The 16,757-nt window shown below is 40.2% G+C and overlaps 1 protein-coding gene across 4 annotated transcripts in view; it reads right to left on the bottom strand.

Annotated features, from left to right (window-relative positions):
- Positions 1 to 3,453: 3,453 nt before the first annotated feature.
- Magi2 (membrane associated guanylate kinase, WW and PDZ domain containing 2) overlaps positions 3,454 to 16,757 on the bottom strand; it is a 1,314,737-nt gene continuing 1,301,433 nt past the window's right edge. For 2 of the 4 annotated variants that reach the window (XM_046464122.2, XM_046464123.2), the window contains one exon: positions 3,454 to 6,349. In XM_046464122.2, coding sequence (XP_046320078.1) covers positions 5,700 to 6,349 — 650 coding nt within the window. In that variant the 3' untranslated portion in view covers positions 3,454 to 5,699. The remainder of the gene's footprint in view (positions 6,350 to 16,757) is intronic. The other 2 variants (XM_058585490.1, XM_058585491.1) reach the window with 1 other exon arrangement.

Here is a 16,757-nt window from a genome sequence, read left to right as displayed (position 1 = left end):
TCATTTGTGATCTGCTTTTTTCTCCCTCTCTGTTCATTACTTTTATGTACTCTCAGTCAAAATGAGCTACTTTCCATTCCCCTAAGATTTCTCCAAATTTCCTAAACTGGCTTTGCTCAAACTGTTCCCTCCCTTACATCTCCTCTGCCTCTTAAAAATCCTAGTTCCTAAAACTCAACTAAAATGCCACTTATTCAGGACCACTTCTAGTTATGTCTGCATTCTACATAATTTTGCTCTCCTACTATTATTGGACCACATTCTGCCATGTATTCAGTCTTGGTCTCCTAACTGGATTGTAGGCAACTTGAAAATTGGGTGGGGCTCTTTGAAAGAATGATTTAAAAAATTTTATCATACTAAATTAAGACAGTTGACCTATTTGAGTACCCTTATTTAGCTCATATAGCCCCTAACACTAGATCCAATTTTTTTAAATGATTTTTTTGTTTGTGGTACTGGGGATGGACCCCAGGACTTTGTGCCTGCTAACACCCTACAACTGCCAGCCCCTCCCTGCTTTTAAATTTTCATCTCGAAATAGAGTTTGCTAAGTTACCCAAGCTGGCCTTGAATTTGTGATCTTTCTGACTCTGTCTCCTGAGTAGCCACTGTACTGGCTGACATCTGCGTTTTGAAATCATAAACTTAAATATTGCAAAGGAAGTATTCCTTCTTGCGTGCAGGCTTTAAATATGTTTTTCCTTAAACCTTGTAATTGCAGAGTTGATGCCTATATGGGAAATTTCTTCCATAGAGTGTAATTGGCAACACCAGTCCTTGTTGACCAGAGAACAAATAGCCAGATCACATGTTCAGTTAGGAAAAGTCTGAGATTTAAGTAAGTGTGGGTACTTATTCTTAGATAGAAACCCTACAGGGCTCAAGAACAAAGTCAGGCATTGCCCACCTAAGGATTTCTTATTGATGCTCTCTGCTCTGCTCCCTTGATTCTCCCTCATGAGGGCCATTTTCTCCAGTTGTCCCTTTGCTTAACTCCCCAGAAGTTCCTCCACCTTGAGGTAATGAATGCAGGACAGGTGGAGATCTAGGCTTAATGCATGACAGGTGGAGATCTAGGCTTTCTCTGTAATGTAAAGGGCCCTTGTATAGGTAAGAGTGGAGAATTGGCAGATCACGAGTTTAAAATAATAAAAATGAAAACTGAAGTTCTAGAAATGGACTCTATAAATCTCTCCGTGCTTGTGTACCCTCTAGAAATTCTGTGTACTCCCAAGGATGCTGTTCCTCAGTGTGAAGGCAGCTTAGCTAGGACAGAATCACACACAAAAAATTTTAGATCCTTTCACATGGATGGACACATCTCTATAAGGTTTTAAGAAATTTACTTCCCACTTATGATCCAAGGTTAAAGGTCATTTTGTTGCTTCACAGAGTCCCAGGTTCTTCCACATGAAGTCACTGTAGTTCCCCAGGAGAAAGAGCCCATCAAATTCCCAGAGCCCTTCAAAAGAGATACTGGCTTCCATCTGCGCTTGCCAGTTGCCCTCCTCAAGGTTGGTGGGACAGATTTAAGCTTCTGTAAATCCCTGATCACTGAGTTGCCTGGGTGATGTACTCCTAAATGCCCAGCAAGTGTTCTATTTAATTCTAGGGTGTTATTCTGTTGTTTATACCCAAATGTTTACAACCACAACTATTATTATCACTGATTATCATAACCATAACGTCTACACATTTAATTGGGGCTCTGCATGATCTAGACAAGATGCAGAACTTATCATTAGACATAGTACCCTTACTATTTTAAGACTGGGAGAGTACTCTTTTGATTTTTACTCTTGTGATTTCTGTCTGGTGCTATGAAAAAGAAATCTCTGTTAAATCCTTATTTTTTTGCAGCAGTAAGGTCATTTGATTGTTTTTCTGTGAGTTTAGCTTGAAAAAGATCAATATCAAGAGGACAGGGCAGATTCTACTTTGGTATATTACCCAAGCTTGTACAATTTGGGGGAAATTAATTAAAAAGAGAATATAAAGTTCCAAATCAGATCGGGCAAACCCACCTCAACTGCCTGAATAGCAGGCTGGTTTCTGGCGAGAGCCTCATGTTTAGCATGCACTTCTGAGTTTTTCCAGGCACATCTGTACCTCTGGAGCCACAGGCTTTATTTACCCTCTCTCTGCCGTCTGTACTGTCTATTAATGATGCAAGCCAAGCATTCTCTGCTGCAGGCCTGAGGATTGTTCTAAGACAGTGCCACAGATCAGCCATCTGGGAGCCAGAATTGTCCTGCAGGTGGTTTGTCATGGTAGAGTTTTTGTCTTCTTGTTCACTGTTTCTTAAAAATGTAAATTAAATGTGTCAAACTTTAAAAAGACATAAAATTTCAAGTACCTAATCATTTCCTTCTCTTGAAAAACTGGAAGACTGTTCCATACTGGCCTTAGCAAAATAACAGCTTTGGAGGAGAGGCATGCCTGTCCTTCAGCCTAGTGCCCATCTGGCTCCCTTCAGTTTTTCAGATTTTCCTTTCTGACCTTGGGGACCCTTGAACTCTGTTCAGGCCAGGGGCCTTGCTTGTCTCATCTAGTCTCTGCCTTGTCCTTTAGCTTTTGATTTCTTATCTTTTTGATGTCCTAATACTTTTTATTTTTTCTTTTAAAATGGTAATTAGCTATATATATTATTAATATTTATATCCCATTTTGCTAACTACATTAGTTTTTAGATATTTTTAGTTTTTCAGCTTGGGTCATTCTTAGATTATTCCATAAAAACTACATGGATTTATTACAAATATCTTTTGTGTCTGATTTTATGTCACCTCTTTTCTAAAAATGATGCATATTGTATTTGATTTTTAAAAATTGGTATTGGAGTAAAAGATTGACAGTGTGGGAATTTTAGGACTCTTACTAACCTAAATAGTAAGTCCTGACAGGATGAGGACTGGGGACTGTTTCTTTGAACTATAAACTCGTTGATGGCAGAGTTGTTATCATTCATACCTATGTAGAACCCTTTTTCTCTCTGATCCAGGTATTACAATATGTTGCAAAATCTATATTTGGCTATTCATTTTGGACTTTTACATCCTTGAGAATTTGTATGAAAAAGTTTCAGAATTAATAGGAGATGATGGGATGGAATTTATTGTTGATTGATATTTTGAATCCTTTTTGGAAAAAAAAAAAGGCCCAGTATCAGTCAACATAGCAAGTTATGGAAACATATTGCCAATTCACAAATAAGGTAGTAAGCTGACAGGCAAATACCAGCTAGACTGTCTCTGAGAAAATTCTAAGTTTACTTGGGACAAAAAGTCAACAGTCTTTCCCATGTAATGCCACTACATTAAGAATCAAGTTTCAAAGAAGTTCTATTTGGGGTAAATATATGAAAATTGCAGTTTTTAAAAACCAAATAAACCCCCAGTAATTTTCTACTTTAAATTAACACACAACTTATATAGTTGAAAAAAGAAAAGATTCTTGGATATATATTTTATTTGACAGTGTTTTAGAATATCATACAGTAAACAAGATTTCTGTAAAAGTTAATTTATCCATAGTGGTGCGTTTCATAAAAATAGTTGCTCACTTACAGTCTTTCTGTGACTATTAATACATGGAATTATATTTATAGAGATACAGCTGTACAGGGTAAATTCACAGCTAACACTACACAGAAATATTATTTGGAATGGGATTTAGATGATGTGCTGTCTTCACATGTTATGGATTACAGCCGCATAAAGCAATTACTGCACAAGTAGTAGCTGTGAACTGTGCAAATTAGAGTTTATGCAAGCGTAATCTCATTTTTTTTTCCTTTTGTAACACATGGAAAATAAAGATTGGAGGATACAGTACCAGGACGTGCAGCTACACTACAGAAGCATTGTCCAAAACCAGATTCAATAAATTAATGGCAAACTATACTGGATTTCTAGTCCAGGGGAGAAAGACTAATTGAGATTAAACCAAAAGTATTATAACTGCTACATGTGTTTGTGCTTTTGTTTATGATGAATGGGTTTCATTTTTGGAAACTGCTTTTACAAGCTGCAAGACCCTTCATATGAGGCTTTCAACCACATTCCCTTGTCAAATAACTAAACTACTCCTCTGTCTGATGGAAATTAAACTGCTAGTGCTCAGGTTACTGCAATTATGGAGAGGGAAAGAGTCAGTGAGGGAGGCTATTATATGTGACCTTGTGTGATGGACCTGATCTCCCCTTTTACTTATTTGACTACAAGTGCAGGGGGGTGAGACTTATTTGCATTCAAATCCTGTAAGGGGCAGAATATGGAAAGGATGAAGCCTCATTTATATAAAGCATATTAAAGACAAATTGCCTTCAGAAACATTTTGCCTTTTAATATGTGTAGCTACAATAAGTACCAATGGATAATTAATCGAAGCTAACATATTACAAAGAAATACTAAAACAGCAGGGGAGAAAGGCAAGTCTTAGAATTTCACTAGGGGATCAATCATAGATTCATGAAGATAAAACACAAACATTTGGAGGTTGCTAATGAAATAACAAAATTGCAAAAAACATAGGGCAAAAGCAAACTGAATGGAAACAAAAATGAATAAGGAAAGATAAGCAGAAGTGAATGCTAAAAGTACTCCTGTTCTTTAATGAAAATAAATTAGTTATAATAGTGATTTTTTAATATTAGAGATTCATTGTAATCTGGGAAATATAGGACAAATACTTTGCCTCTGTTCTGTCAAAATGAAGTAATGGAGTGGGTTTAAAACAAGACAATAAAATAAGAGAAATACAACTGTGTTGACAAAGAAACTATCTTTGCTAGTCTGGGACAACAGGAAAGCCTTTTCATAAAGGAACTGCAGCGTTGCCAATCTTGATTAAACAAATTGTGACTTTCAATTCTAAAAGTCATATTTTAGAGGAAAATCAATTAAGATCTATGAGCTAAACAGCAAAACTCTGACTTATGGCAAACTGTTTCCTAGGATACAATTTTTAAACCTTTTTTTTTCCTACCACTGAAAATGTACAGAAATATGATTTGATCACAGAAATGGCAGTAAAAATGGCATCACACCAATGAATTCACTATATTTCTAACATCCTGCTGTATGCAGGGAACAGCGCTAATACTGGTGATGGATGCCAAGGGTGAGCCATGGAAACATGTCATGGGCGAACAGTTCCGAATGTTTCAAAAGAAACCCTTTAACCCCTGACTAGATATGTCAAGAACAATTTATTTACAACGCTTTAGATCAATTAAAAGATATAATCTTGTCTCAGTTTCAGCTTGCTCCGTGCAGTTTGATTTTTAAGGCGATATTCCAGTTTGTGATTGCTCTTAACTTGTCCGGTTTCTTGATATAAAGTTTGGATGACATCCAAATCCTTCATGCAGTGGGGGGAATTTTTTTTCTTTCTTATTTTTTTTTTTAAACTAAAGCTACACTGCACCGTCTCTCTGTGATGTTCTTCACTTTATTTTGGTTCTTCCATAGCTGCCAAAGCCCCCACCGTGGAACCGGGGGCTTTAGGATCAGTTTAGGTCTGCGTGTGGACGCCGTGCAGCCCATGCTCGCTGGACGTGTGGGACTTCACATCGATGCTCCCAGGCCTTGGTGCCTCGCGGATCTATGCGTGTGACAGTGAAAATAAATTAAAACGCCATGAAACGGAACCTAAGAAGAACGGCCTGTGCCAGGGCGCGTGGTGGGCATTGGCCTCATCTGCTGGCGGCCGAGGCGCCGGGCTTGAGCACGCCGGGCAGCTTGTCGGAGCCCGGCACCTTCCAGGGCCCCGGCGCCACGGCGGCCTTGCGCGCTGGGGCGCCCCCTGGGGGCCGCGGGCCTTGCCGGGGACCCGCGCGCGCGCCCGCCCTGCCTTCAGCCTCCCGCGCGCCCGGCCGCTCCCCACCGCCCCGGCCCACGAGCGCAGCCCCGAGGCCGTCGCGCCGGCCGAGCTCGGGGCCCGGCGCGGCGCGGGGACCCTCCTTCCCGCCGGCCCTCGCCGCGTCCGCCGCCGCGAGCCCGGGCGCCCTGGCCTCCGAGGCGGGCCTGCCGGCCTCGGGCCGCCCCTGGCCGCCGGGCGCCTCCTCGAGCCTCGGCCGCGCGGCCCTCTGCGGACTCGCCGAGCGCTCTCTCTGCTCTCCGAGGCGCTGCTTCTTCTGGCCGCCGGCTGAAAGCTCCTTTGGTTTCCTAACGTCGTGTTCCCTTTTGATATCCCAAGTCGGGTCTGGGCTTATCTGGTGGGAAGGGTCGGAGGGTGGGGCTGGATGCGATGGAGAGAATGGAGAGAGGATGTCTTCGAGGGAGACGCCTACTTCCGGCAGACCTGGGGAGGCGGCAGCGGGAGAACTCCAGGAGTTGGGTTCGTCTGTGGACACGAAGAACAGGCGTTAGGCCGTCCGCAGCGCAGGTCCGACACTCCCGCGACCACCCGGGGACAAAGGCAGGCAGCCCCGGGGGACTGCTTTCAAGGCCCCAGGCTACCCCCACCCTCACTGCCAGGAGGGCAGTGCCCGCGCCCAGGGAGGTTTTGTGCTTTCTCTTACTCTGCCCGCGCTCTTTGGTAGACCAGGGAGGTCTACCCTTCGCCTAGGCCCTCTAACTTCCTGAGGTTCCATCAGGCCTGACAGTGCTTTGGGCACATTGACTTGGCAGCTCTTGAATCAATGGTTCTCAGACTCAAGTAAACATTGGAATTACTCTGGATGGATTGCCCAGGGACCAGGCTGGGAGATCCCAGCAGTAAGAGGCCTACATCTCTCTATATTTTTAACAATTACCAAGGCAGTTCTGAAGAAGGCAGCCAAGGTTTAAGGAAAACTTGTTCTGGGTAGTTTGAAGTGGTTGGGGAGAGTGACTTTCTCAACCATTAGGTGTCACTCAAAGCATAATCCTTAGCTACTGCCAGATAATCTCAGAATTTGAATAAATTCACCTAAAAACTCTCATGGTTATTTTGCCTTTTAAAAAATCATTGTCCTTAATTCTTTTTGTAGTTCTAACATGGAAGGCCTCCAGACTAAATAATAAATGGTTCTTTCTAGGAAGCCTAGTTTCAGCATTTATTTAGGATGTAAACCATTTCCAAAAAGGATTTAAGACAATTTACAACATCAAGACACATATAAAGCAGAATGATAAAAATGAAAAGTGACTTTTTTTTTTTTTTAAAGCAACCACTGGTCAGAAGCCAAGTAGAAGGACAGATGTGTTAGAAATCCAAGATGAGTTAGTTACTACCATGAGCAACAACATTATCCTTGAGATTCTGCCCACTAAAGCAAAATTGAAGCAGGACAATTCAATGCAGTGAACCCTTGATATTTGTGATAAATATGTCTCCTGACTTTGGAAATCCTCAAACTTTATAATACCATTCTAAACTGTAATTTTTTCTCTGAGGAATTGATATAGGGTCATGGGTGGCGAACCAAAAAAAAAAAAAAAAAAAAAAAAAAAACCCCAAAAAAAACACATTCATAATTGAATTCTAGGTGGCTGGTGAGCATCCCTTACTAGCTGGAAGATTCAGCCCCACACACCAGTCTCAGTGTATATGATTCAAGTTCCATGAATATACAGTCTGTGAAAGTTAAGGGTTTACTTTAAGTTGAAGCTTCTTATATGGTACCTTTGATATTGACCTATAAAGAGATGAGCAGAGGAGGAGGGCAGTGGGGCTTATTTTTCCAATAATTCTGGCTACCCTTAGAATATCAAATCAACTATTAAAAAACCTCGCTCTTTTGATGTGCAATTTGAATATTTTAGGCACAGTGTTATCTTCCTTCTTTCCATAGATTGATGTCCATTATCATTTTCACATGCTAAGTAAAAAATCTTAGGAAAGCATCAGAAGACCTGGAATCTAATCATACCTCTGGCATTTATTTACCAATAATGTGATTTTGGGCCAACCACTGGATCTCTCTGAGCCTCAATTTCTTCCTTTATAAGATGGGGCTAAAATGTCCAACCTCATGGATATGAGATGTATACTTCCTAAAGGAGAAATACTTGCAACTGGAGGGTTATGATGACTATTTTCACATAGTTGAGCCATATTTTTCCTCTGTGCTACAGTGGCTGCCCACTTAGGGTTTGGGCTCCTGTGGAAGCTGCCTTGGAACTGGCTTCTGTGGAACTAGCAGATTTGGAGGTGAGGTTTTGGATAAGTGCAATAGGTCAGTTATTCCCATGTGCTATGATTCCCAGAAGTGATTTTGCTATACTTCAGATATTCCTGGTTACCTCAAAGAATAATCTGCAACCAATGCAAAAATGTTCAATGAACAGGGGACTGGCTCCTTTGGGCTGCAGTAGAGTTTAAAATCAATGATAGTGGTAACTTCACCCACATAGGAAGATTTTGCTTTAAAGAGTTAAAAGTGGGCCAGGTATGGTGGCACATCCCTGTAATCCAAGTGGCTCAGGAGCCTGAAGCAGGAGGATCACAAATTCAAGTCTAGCTTCAGCAACTTAGTGAGGACATAAGCAACTTAGCAAGACCCTATCTCAAAAGATAAAATGGAATGGGGCTGTGGTTCATGTGGTTGTAAAGCACCCCTAGGTTCAATTCCTGGTACCAAGGGTGGGGTAGTTAAAAGTAGGCTTCAGAGGCCTAACTATAGGATAGTGTGTGCAAGGGTAGTCTCTGACTTGAACCAGAGTAATGATATTTCACATTGTAATAGATCTTTTCCCCACCATTATATCACATATGGTAGAGTCAATAAGCTGGCCTTAAATTACTTCTGAGACATAGGGAGAAGGATGACATTATTCACACCATTTCCTGAAGGAGGAATTGAAGCAGAGAGAGGTTAAGTAACTTGACCAAGATTACAAAATAGGCCACCCAGGAGTAAAATTTGGGCTTCTTTACTCTTTTCACTTACTGAGAAAACTGTCCCAAGTTGTTACCTTGCAAATAGGATCCAAACTTGTGAAATGAACATGCTCAGTGGCCACTGCTAATCAACAATAGCTAAGTACCATCACTGAACAGAATACTTAGCTTTTATTCCAGAACATCTTACCTACCATGTGTCTGGTATTGAACTGGAGAGTTCCTGTCCAGGAATATGAAAAATGTTGAGCCACACATGTAAATGGCCATCAGATGGCCTCAGATTACTTCTGAGATAAGGGGAGACTCTCTTCTCTTTCCTTCTATTCTTGCCTTCCTTAAGTGATTCTCTATTTAAAAATACAAAGGGATTTCTCTTATTATAAAAAGATCTCCCAAGAGTTTGTTTATAGATCATTAAATATTAAGTGGGAGAAATTAAAAGTTAAAATGTTCTAAGCCCCTGCCTATTAAGAATATTAATCAGAAATTAAAATTTTATCATAAAGTAAAAATGATTTCAAAGTGGACATATATGTGTGGTTTCATATTTTCCATTTTTTGTGCAAAGGAACTCTCCAGTTCAATTCTAAATATTTCCTCTCTAAACATGTGGTGTCCTTACAGACATGAACCTGCAAAGCTCCATAAAGTACCAAGAGGCAGGCAGCCTCTTTACCCAACTGGTCCTATCCCTACCTCAAGGTGACATGAAGTGTGGATAGGAAGAGACTTCTCTAACATTTCAAATTCTAGTTTTCATGAAATCTTGACACACTATAGACAGAAGAATTACATTTAGTTCTGATTCCTTTGGACAATGTTTTTGCTTTCTTTATTCCCTTCTTTCTTTCTCCTCTCCCTTCTTCTTTTCTTTTTTTCTTGAACTTGGGCACTGGCTAAAGCATGTGATCATGCTCATTTACAAAGTAGTGATCAAACATGATGTGCTCTATAGTCTTTCCTGTCTGAAATGTCCTAATTAAAATTAGAAATCACAGAGATGCATTCTAGAAAGAAAGCAACTGACACATCTGGCCTGCTGGGATTTCTGCAGCTCCCTCATCCAAACAACGTCCCAGGTTCACTGGCTGAAACCAGAAGGAAAAAGCTTTTCATTCCAAACTGGCTACCTCAGCCTGTCCTCTTCCACCTACAACAGTGAAACTTCTTGTTGTCAAACCCAGAAGATGCCTCTCTGTATTCATCCTTTCACTTGCCACATTTTCACACAATCAATACTTCTAGAACCAAATTGGACCCTTTGCTTTCATGAGACTCCATTCTCCTGCTCTTCATCCGACCTTTCTGGTAATTCTTTCTCACTTTCCCGTCTCTTCTTCTTTTCCCGGACCTCCTCAGGATTTGATCTTGGCTAATTTTTTTCTTCCACAGATCATCTGAGGGGTTCTCATCTATTTGTGTAGCTTTTATACAACGGTACTACCAAATGTTTCTGCTGAGCTTTATGCTACCAGCTCTATGCTGGTGTTTCCGTCCACCTTCCTGATGGCTCTACCTGATTGACATCTTTGTTGTGACAAATCCAAAATAGAAATATTTCCTCTCCAAGCCTGTTCTTCATTCTCCCTCATTTCCTCATCTCAGTAAGTGGTACAGTCACCACTTGGCATTATCCTCAATTCCTTGCTCTCCTTTACCTCACCTGTATAATATACCTACAAATCTTATTAGTATTATCTTCAAACATAGTAGATTTTATTAACTTATATTCGCTTAAATTTTCACCACTATAGTTCAAGCTACAGGGCAGTCTGTGGAAGGATGTGACAGGGTGGGATGCTCAAGACTATCACAGATCAAAGAAGGCTATCTTTCATAAACCCTCGAGGAGATTAATGAAGACAAAATTTCAAAACTGAAGTTCAGTACTGTTCAGAAAAGAGCAGTGCAATGTACTACGAACCATGCGTCCTCCACAGGACAACCTGTGTAGTTAACCCACTCCAGGGGTTGGCCTGCCAAGCTGTCCTTTCTCACATGGGCTACCACAGTAACCCCTCTTTTCCTTCTTTCCACCCTTGTCCTTCTGCAGTGAGTCTCCCTATAGCATCTGCCACAATCTCTGAGACATAAGTTAGATTATGCCATTCCTTGCTTAAGATTTTCAGTAGATTCCCACTGCTCTTGGATTAAAATCCAAAATTATTCACATAGCCTACAGAAGCCTACATGATTTGGCTTGTGTCTCCTTCCCACCTCCATCTCCATTCATGCCCTATTCTCCACCACACTGTATTATGTTCTTTTCAGGGATGTCACTGTTGTGTCCTCTGTTATGGAAGTCTCTCCTCCCAACTACTTGTGTGCTGGGTTTCTTTCATTTTTGGACTCTTGAATGTCATCCTAGAGAATTCCAATCTGTGGAAGGTACTCTATCCTCCTCAACGGTATCCTGTCTTTATTTCCTCATAAACATAGCTTGTAATTGTGCATTTGTTTGTTTATTTGATTAACATCAGTTTCAAATGCCAGTTATAAACTTCCTGAGGGCAATGACCACATTGGTCTTGTTTATCATGGTGTGCTTAATAACCAGGATAGTGCTTGACACAAAAATAAGTGCTCGATGAATATTTGATGAGTGAATAAATCTACTCCCCAAATGGAATTGGCAGACCTGAAACCAAATGCCTACTTGAGGAAACACTTCAGGGCAAGCAATTTTTATTTAAATTATAGTGTGTCAAAAGCAGAGTTGTGTCTGTGACTTTTATCATTCTTGAGAGGGGAGGATGGTTGTGAAATGGTAATGCATATTTGAAATGGGAGGGGAGAAGACTGAATGTTGGGGGAAGTGTGGAAGGAGGAAGCCAGCGGCAGAGAGCCTCCATTTCCAATGATATATAGTTGGAATCCCCTGAATTTCCACTGATGATTTTTTTCCCTTGTTAGTCTCATCAACTGTAAGGATATAATGGCTTTGCTTAAAGGAGCTTCATCCCTGAGGATTATTTACCCAAAATGCTAAGGAATGTTCTTACCACCCCATGGGTAAGATGGACCTTAAATACTGTATGTTCCATTGTGAGAGAAGCAAATCCTTCTCCTAAATGAGGAGCAAGCTTCTTGCCCTTTCTAATACCATTTCTACCAAGATTGTGGCTGTCCTAGAACATAGACTGATTAATACAGAAGTATATGTTCTTAGTATAAATGCGCACAGATTATGCACACACAATTATTTTTGAGTTAAAAGATGTATGGTCTCTTAAATTATCTTGCAGGAGCCCAGAAATATTGAAAAGGAAAATGTACTCCTTTCACTTCATATGCTGAGATAAAAATCCTGATATACAGGAACTATGATTCAACAGCTTGTTTAGTTTTTAAAATATAACCCAAGTGACAGTAACCAGATAGCTGACCTGCTAGGAATATACTGCTTGTTGCAGTAAATAAGTATCTATATTATTGGTTTTTCCAGATGGCTGTAATCTCTGGGGGAAAAAAATGTACAGAGGAGGAAAGCATAACTCAAATCAAGGGAGAGTTATTTTGATCCTGTGCTGAATAAGGCAGAAACCCTTAGAGGGAGCCAGAGACTGTGGCAGGGGAAAGAAGGCCTGTCATCTGCCCTATACTTCTTCAATAGACTCAGGGATTCCAGTTGGCTGGATTGTCCTCCAATCCCTGAATAAAAATTCCTATATTGCTTTCCTCCTTTTGGTACAGGGCTTGAACCCAGGACGAACCAAATACGTGCATTTTGGATTTGGATGCTCAGGAAGATAATAATTCATTGCTATTAGTACTACGATAGTGATACCAATATGAATGAGGCACTTGCCAGGGCCTGACACTCTTCTAAGCCCTTGAAATGTATTAACTCACATTAAAACATGCAAACTGACAGGCTTTACCGAGGAGGCTGCTGAGACACAGGGCTCCAGTAACATGCTCAAGACCACTTAGCTGGCAGGGCTGTTGAATGACCTTTTGAATTGGATGATGCTCTACAAACTTAGCAGGAGCACTGTCACCAGAATAGCCTTGATTCTGCTATTCCAACTGAGAAATGAGGGCTCATCTCTTCTTCTGGGGTGATGCAACAGAACCTTCCATCTATGGTGATGGTCAGAAGCAGATCTATTGTTATTTCTAATAACAATAGATAAAAGCTATTTGTGTTTGAACCTTAGACACAGAAGGACTATCAGTATAGTCAAGTACTGATTTGTGAAAAAACTGGAAATATGAGGATGAATCAAAGAACACTAAGATTAGAAATTTTTATGGGCAGGGATAATACCTAATATTTTAAAAATATTTCTCTCAAAGTCACTCCTTGAACCAGGATTGAGTTGAAAATACTCCTATTAGATGTTGGAAACACGGAATCAGTTTGAGACATGTGTACTTTTTCTGCTAAGTAAGTAAAATTATTCTGCAAAGAGATCCATGAATTTGGTGTTACTTCTTACTATATAAACTTTTCCTGCTAAAACCTACTGTTGCCTGGGGTTAGTGAATAATAATGAGGATGTATTGGAGTCTATTTTTTCTAATTTGAAATATTATTAGTAAATATATAAATGATTAAGGTAGATAAAAGGACAGTAATGTGAAGTCATTTGGTGATTCAATAGAAAAACCTGTTAAAGGATTGTGTCCAAATCATAATGAGGCATTTGGGTCTGTTCAACCATCACTAAAGTGATTGCTTTTTGTAATAAAATATAAACAAGAAAAATGTGCATCTAAAATATTTTGGAAATTAACTATTTCCCTATATTTCTTCTCTTTTTGAAGTGTTGTTTCTAGTCTGGAAACATTGTTAATGGTCTTTAAACATGTATATGTTTCACCTTTATTACCAGAGAGATGTAAATGAGGTTTTACAAACATTAGTAACTTTAAAAATAGTGACCATATTTGCTTATTGAAGCTTCACATTTACCCTCATTCTGAAGCATAATCTAAGGAGTGTTGTGAAATATGTGGCATGTTTTAGCTCATCTGTGGCTGAAGGGGCCAGTCTCAGAGTTATATTGGGCCATTAATGGACTATTTCCTGAGTGCTTCAAATGTACTAGTACTGTGCTATGTGTGGTATCATGTATATTACCTTGTACTTCTCACAACAGTTCTAAGAACCAAGGTGCTATTATCCTCATTTCACAGATTAGGAATCTAAGGCAATTTTACAAGACCATTTAACCAGTAAGTGTGAATCAGGATAACTGACTACCTAATTCCAGAGTCTATGCCCAAATCACCAGGATTCTAATCCAAGGCTTTCCAACTTTTTCACATCAGTTCACGAACAGGAAAGGTCAATTCATAGATAAACACTGGAATTCACTTAAAAAGAGCAGGTTCTGAAGACAACCCTTCCTCAATGCCCTCAGGGTTAAGGGGAATCAATATCCTGTGGCAAGTTTTAGCAAACTCAGAGGTGTGTCTTAGCACAGGTTAGGAAACTCTTAGTGATTTCAATTGGTCTGGGGACGTGGGGTTGTCTAGGGATCAGTTCAAATTAGTAAAATATTTGCATTGTAGGATATATAAGAAATTTGCTGGTTAATTTATTATAAGGATGATTTAAGTGTTTGAAGGGGGCTTGGAGGCCTTCTTACCCTCAAATTAAAGAAAGGCTCCAAAGTAGTGGTTTTCAAACTTTCGGAAATCAACACACCTTCTTTTTCAAATAAATTTGTCAGTGATAAGCCAATATGTAAAATCAGATAAAAAATGATGCTGCTTTGACTGATGGTGGTAGTGGTGGTGGTGGTGGTGGTTTGAATCTAAGCTTCCTGCATTCATTCTCCCTCCCTACCCTTTGCCAGCCCTAGTTTGAAAACCACTGCATGAAGAAGGATTATCTCTCAAAGTTTGTTCAAATGCAGAAATCTCTACTTAGGTGGTAGAAAAGGAAGAAGTCAGGGAAGATTTGCTTAAGAGATTATTTTCTAAGTGTTAGTAGCTGGGAGTTGGACTGGGGGTGGGGGTACAGGCAGTAGCAAATGTGCTCACACAGTGTGTTCCCACAGCCAGCAATGACAAGCTTCACCTTTCCAGGACTTTGTGTGTGGGGAGGGTGAGGGGCCACTCAGTCCTGTGCAGCCCCCTCTTGTCAGTTCACAGCCCTACGGGGTTGAGGTCTGTCCTACTTGTCTCTTGTGGAGAGAGTGTGAACTGGGAGGCTTCTATTTAATTCTCCCACTTGGTGTGAATGCAGGCAAGTTGGACAAACATTTTCAGCCTCAATTTCTCATCCATAACATGGAATAACTCCTGCTCTACTTCTTTGTCAGACAAAATAAGGTATATTTATTGTGTATATTTATACGTTTATACATACACCAGCTATGAAGTTGTTTCAGTTCAAATTTTAAAATGGGTGAAAGATTTGAAGGGATACTTTGCCAAAATGATATACTGCTGGTGAATAAGCCCATAAGAAGATGTTCTTATTAATTTCATTAGTAGAAAAATGAAAATTAAAACTATGGGGTGAAGTCACTACAGCCTTCCGATTATGGCTAACTTAAACAGCAACAATAGCACGAATGAAAACAACTGGCAAGAATATGGAGCAACTAAACCTCTCACAGTAGCTGTTGGAAACGAACAGTTTCTTTACAAAACAGTCTGGCAGTTTCCTAAAAAGTTAAAACATTTAGTTTCCAACTAACCCAGCCATGCCACTCTGAGTTGCCTTCCTGAGTAAGATCAAAATTTATCCTCATACAAAAACCTGTATGTGAAGTTTCATAGTGACTTTATTATCACCTCTAACTGGAAACCCCTGAAATGTCTATCTACTGCCAAGTGCATAAACACTCTGAGTACAATAGTACTCAGCTCCGAAATGAAACAAATGACATGCACTCAGCAACGGCAATGAATCTCAGATACATTATGCTAGTGAAGGAAGCCTGATTCAAAAGGTGACGTTCTAGTGATTCCATCTATATGACAGTCTCAAGTAGGCAAATGAAAGGAACAGAAAACTAACTAGTGGTTTCCAGAAGCTGGGTGTGGGAGGGGGTTTAACCACAACAGAGAATGAGAGAATGCTAATAGGTTAGGGTCTGTTCTATATTTTGATTTTACTCTATGTAAATTAAACCTTGACTTAAAAAAATGGGGGAAAATTAATGGTGCTGATAAAGTGTTTTTAAGCATGGCTGAAGAAGTCTTTTAAAATTGGTTACACCTTTTGCAAATAATGTTCCCATCACTACTTTGTTTGGTAGCCTCCCTCTGCGTCCCTCACCATTGGACCAAGATAAGCCTCAGCCCAATGAAACCGATAATGAATTCTGAGTTCACAGAGTTAGAATAATCGGAATTAAAGAGGTTTTACTTTAATCTATAGAAGGCACCTTTAATCTTAAAGCTTTTGTAGAATCATGCTCTTCATCACAGAAATATAGCCCTGTCTGATGTGGCAGAGAGCCTAACTAAGGGATGAGAATCATCAGTCAGAGGTACCTATCTCCTGGGAAAAATGATGGAAACTGATGATAGCCACATCTTGCTAAAGATGGAAGAAATGAAAGTCAGTTGCTCACAGGATATTCACACAGGGCTGGGATTGAACCCAGGGTATCATGCATGCAGGACAAGCACTCCACCACTGAGCTACACCCCAGCCCTCAGAGGATGTTCTAGGCACCAGCTTCTGGAGTTACTTAATCACAGTCTTCCTCAGGAGCCTCTCATCTCCTCTGTAAATCATTCACAGACAGGACTCAGACATAACATTAATTCACTTCTAGGGTAAAGCCCCACATGGTGTGTAATAGATGATATCCCAATTCTGTTCTGTACCTAGCTTTATTTTTTGTCTTTCTTCTCTTTGTCCTCCACTGCCCGCCTCTCTCTCTGTTGGTCCAGTACCTAGCTGCTCTATTCATTTTCTTTTTGAGATTCAACAAATTGAGCATCTACTTTTTGT

This window comes from Marmota monax, unplaced genomic scaffold (genome assembly GCF_021218885.2).
Source record: "Marmota monax isolate L192 unplaced genomic scaffold, Marmota_monax_Labrador192_F-V1.1 WCK01_AAM20220418_F8-fsc00065, whole genome shotgun sequence".
Classification (NCBI taxonomy): Eukaryota; Metazoa; Chordata; class Mammalia; order Rodentia; family Sciuridae; genus Marmota; species Marmota monax.
This window is presented reverse-complemented; position numbering and strand designations above follow the sequence as displayed.